This window comes from Electrophorus electricus, chromosome 13 (assembly GCF_013358815.1).
Source record: "Electrophorus electricus isolate fEleEle1 chromosome 13, fEleEle1.pri, whole genome shotgun sequence".
Taxonomy (NCBI): domain Eukaryota; kingdom Metazoa; phylum Chordata; class Actinopteri; order Gymnotiformes; family Gymnotidae; genus Electrophorus; species Electrophorus electricus.
The window spans coordinates 18405204-18409984 of record NC_049547.1 but is presented as its reverse complement, the minus strand read 5'-3'; the positions used below and the strand labels follow the sequence as shown (position 1 = coordinate 18409984).

Genomic DNA, 4781 nt, shown 5'->3' with positions numbered 1-4781 from the left:
ATCCTAACGCTTGTTTTCCATAAATTCTCACAATGCTATGAACTATGCATTTCAAGTAGATGTAATTAAATATTGCTTAACACTGTTTCTCTTCATAGTTGGAACTGAAACTGAATTCTTTCATAAAGATGCAACATGATTCCTGTGAACATGATATGGACCAACTGATTGAGGAGATGGAATCCACAGTTGTTAGAGTGAGAAAGTCTGGAATGCAGCAGAGCAATCCTAACACTTGTTTTCCATAAATACTAACAATGCAATTAAATATGCATTTCAAGTAGATGTAATTAAATATTGCTCAACACGGTATTTGTGTCTGCAGGTATTAGACGCCGTACTTGCTAGGGAGGATATGACTGCATAACCTCTGATGACAGCAATAAACAGCATTAAAAATACTCTGACATTTTTCAGTCTAATCCTTGCCTATGTTGTCTGCAACACAGTCAATTAAACCATGGATAGCAATTATATCTTATTTTTTTTTGCCTCACAAACATTCTGAATGTAACATTTCCTAGAGCTTTTAAGATACAATCACCATACTTCGCACCCACACTATTTTTTCCCTTGATGTCCACTTACATCTATGTGACTTAACAATCACAATTCATTTTTACACAACCAATTTCCAACCTCTATATATATCGCTCGGAATTCAACAGACACCTGTTGCTACTGCACCTGTAAGATATAAGGATGTAAGATAAATGAGCTCCTTTATGATTGGCTGCCCTGTATTGTGCTTCATTCAAAAGGTACTCATAGCTGAAATGCCTGAGAAAGGCAATTTAAGTGGGTGTGCTAAACCTCTATAGGCTGACTAGGCAGAGATAGGAAATACAAATTTCAATATGGGGCATTTTTGCAGCTAACTAAAACACTGACCTAGTTAAGAATTTTAACATTTCAAATTAATAAATAAGTAAATAGATAAATAAATAAATAAATAAATGCACGCTCACACACACACACACACACACACACACACACACACACACACACACATATATATATATATATATATATATATATATATATATATATATATATATATATATTAAAAGGTGAATGTTACTTATTTCACTCTGAATGTAAAACAGTGCATATTGTGTTAAATGGGATTTCCATCCCATGTTTTTAAGGTTGCCTTATGTATAAATAAATATGCAAGAATGCAGAGCATGAATAGGTCGGTCTTCCATTCTGTATCACATACGTACCCTTGATAACACCGTGGTAACTGGAAAAAAAACAACCCTTTTTACTCAGTTGTCACAACTTCCAATAGACTTCACGCTAATCTCATAGAAGTCCACCCCTTTCCGTGTCCTCCGGAAACAGCACTTCCGTTGTGTTGTGACAGGATTTGTTGGGGCTGGTGTCAGAGCCTTCTTACAGTGTGTGTGATGTACCCAGGTTCCTCGTCCTTCTATTTTGACAGCAGTGTGGGTTGTTAACAGGACTTGGTGTGGTCCTGTCCACCGTGCTTGGTTCCCTTTGGGGAGTGCTGCGCACAAACAAGACAGCTGGAACAAAAGTTTTGGGTAAGTATTATGAGTTCTGGCGCAAACCAATACTTTAATATGCTGTCCACGATTCCCCCTTTGCTCATATGGCTACGCCCATGAGCAATTCCGATTAGGCCCTGCATGTATGATTTGGGTAGGCAAGGTTTGCCCGTAGGTGTCTGTGTCCAAGCACCATCGTACACTGTGCAGTCTAGTGTCACACTGATAAGTGTGACACTCTTTGGTCCTGCAGTATTCGGTGTACTGCGTGTGGGACTAAAACAGTAAGAGGGGAGTATTCCACTATGGTTTAGGTAGCGAAATTATGGCTTGTGCTCGGTTTTGAGACAGCTTGTGTGTATTTCCCTTAATGATATGCCCCAAGAACGTCACTTCCTCCTTACAATTCTGTAATTTTGCTCTACTAGGTCAGTTACATGTATGTTACATCTGAAATATTTCCATGAGCTTTTACGCAACATACTAAACAAAGGTTAGGAACAGGCTATATGAAATCAGGCTAACTCTCAGCAGGTCAAAAGTACTTCAGACTGCAAACTATGATCTAGTATTTTATCAAATTTTATCATAATTGTAACGCAGGGAGGCTTGGCAGGATACAAAAGAGGAGCAGTGATGCATACAACGATGTTTATTTATTGACATGGAAGACAACGTAGCACTAAGGCTATCGTGGGATCAAACACTGACAACGTTAACGTTTACACAAAGGACTTATTTACGCAAACAATAACAACACAACGAAGAGCAGGCGTGAAACACAAGGGGGCGTGGCCACACGGATGAACACACACACATACACACACACACACACACACACACGGGGAGACGTTTGGGGGGGGAGGGGCCGTACCGTGACAAGAATATGTTCACACATGCTCGCTTGCTCTCTCTCTCTCTCTCTCTCTCTCTCTCTCTCTCTCTCTCTCTCTCTCTCTCTCTCTCTCCCTCTCTCCATAGTTTATTTTCCCTTCTATATAAGCCTGCAGGTTCATAGGTGACTAGCTTTTATAATTTAATGTGTAATTTGAGCATAATGGTGGAAACTACAAAGAACAAAATGGAAAAAAAGGAGGGTCGTTTCCATAATTGCCCTTGAAAAAATGTATAAGAATTAAACTCTTGTGTACCCCTCAGACGTTCTCCGGAGGGTCCCTCAAAAGCATGTTTATATTTAAGTTGCAATAAAGGACGGGACCAGCTATTCTCTTCAACTAATTCTGGAGTCTGCATCTTTATTTTCTATTGAAATATTTAATCTTAAAACTATCTAATTGGGGATGGGTTTTCTGAACATACAGGCATCTGTGATGGTAATCCCTTAATATTAGAGGGGTAAAGTTATATTATCAGATAACTAACTAGATTGCTAGTTTTCTGTCTCTGCCATGGTCGATTGTACTTTCATCAGTAGGCAAGGTAACCTGGGTGCACTAGCGAGTTTCCCGTCATATCTGCCATTGCTTCTACAAATACAACGCAGCAGGTCCATTATTTTAGATCGGGTGTCTCACAGCAAGCTGGCTACAATTAGTTGGTTAAAAAATTATAGTAAATGAAGAAAATAAAACACTAACATGATAGTCAAGCTAGGTTCATTCGCAAAGCTAGCTAGCTAACGATAACTCAACAGAAAAATTAAAGTTCAGTGTCAGTCAATTTAGTCAAAGAGGAACAGATTTTGTCGCATTTTGTGACTGGCTCTTTAGACATTAATGTGGCAGACTACCTGAACGTCAGCCCTCATTTGTTCTGTTAGTTCAACGCTTTTAACAAGTGCCGTCAAACAAGAGAATGGCTGCATTTTAAAGTGGTCAGCATTGCTATCCATTGGAGCCTGCTGTTTGATTAGAAAACCAGCACACACATTTTCATGTATGACATATTTAACATATTTGTCCCAAAGGCATTGATCCACGGAACGCAAGGATCAGCATCGCATGTTCTAAACTATGCTTACTCCTTGCTCCACTGGAACGTTTAAGTGCGCACGTGCCGGTAAAGGGGAAAAGACAGCGTGTGGATTGCGTTTGGGGTGACTGTTACATAACATCTGTAGCCAGTGTTGAATACATAATGGAATTTAAATGGAATTTAATTAAATGGAATTTAATAAGCCATGGATGTAATGGAATTTAATTAAATGGAATTTAATAAGCCATGGATGTACTAATATCGATATACCGTTTTTCTCCGCAAATACTCTGTCACCCAAGACAAAGCGGTCCATGAAGCTTGCCTCTGGCAATGGCCTGGATGGAGTTACTGTGAGTACCGTTATCAACCAACATGAGGACAAAAGACAGGAAGGTGTTGAGCCCACTGTTATCACTCATAATCCGGTTCCAGTTGTGAACTGTCTTTAGTGATGTTTCTTTAACCCAGTCTGCCACTGCGAGTAAGCCTGAAAGGCTGGGCCAGGCCAGCACTGAAAGCATGCCTAGACTGCTCATGCAGTCCTCCACCAGCGAGCTGCTCACATGCCTGGGTGCGTTCTTGTGGCGGCGTTGCTGCCTGCTGAAGGACCTGACTACTGACGAGCCTGTGCAGTGGCTGCGCATTGTGGACCGCTACGTGACACTGACAGAATGGCAGGAGCAAAGCTTCCTCATTCCAGGCACCGTGGTCTTTCTCTTCATGCTGTGCCGTGACATCATTTCAGCTGAGGTGGCCACCAAGGAGGAGCTGCAGGCCGTGCTGCTCACATGCTTGTATGTGTCTTGCTCCTACATGTGTGAGGAGATCAGCTACCCAGCCAAAGCTTTCCTGGTGGAGGAAAACAAAGGGGCCTTCTGGGCCCGATCCCTGGACATTGCTAACCGCATGAGTGGCAAGATGCTGCAGATTAACAATGACCCGCAGTATTTTTGGCAGGTCTTCACTGACCTGAAGAACATGATGGTTCATTAAAGGATTAAAGAATAAAATATTTTATTAATTAAACATTTTGTTAAAATGTAATTTAATTTTAGTTAAAAAAAACAAACAAACACACAACTGCAAAGTCAGTTGTTATAATGTGTGATGTAATTTCTCCCCACCTAGTGTTATTACATCTCCTAATCTTACCAAAAATGTGCCACTTGATTTAGTTATGTTAACTTGATATCAAAGATGTCAAAAGCAGCTTTTAATGTCAGCTGATGCTTCTTGGCATAAGCATTTATAAATGTTCAAGTATGTTTATGTCAATTGTCATTAAGGGCTTATGTGGGAGTCATCTAGCAGTCTGAACAGTGCCCTTCA

General features: G+C 40.4%; 1 protein-coding gene across 1 annotated transcript; it reads left to right on the top strand.

Moving 5' to 3' along the window:
- Positions 1-1425: 1425 nt before the first annotated feature.
- LOC118242347 (cyclin-dependent kinase 5 activator 1-like) lies at positions 1426-4445 on the top strand. Its single transcript, XM_035532935.1, has 2 exons — positions 1426-1550; positions 3752-4445. The coding sequence occupies exon 2, from the start codon at positions 3972-3974 to the stop codon at positions 4443-4445; it is 474 nt and encodes a 157-aa protein (XP_035388828.1). The 5' UTR covers positions 1426-1550; positions 3752-3971.
- The last annotated feature ends 336 nt before the right edge of the window (positions 4446-4781 follow it).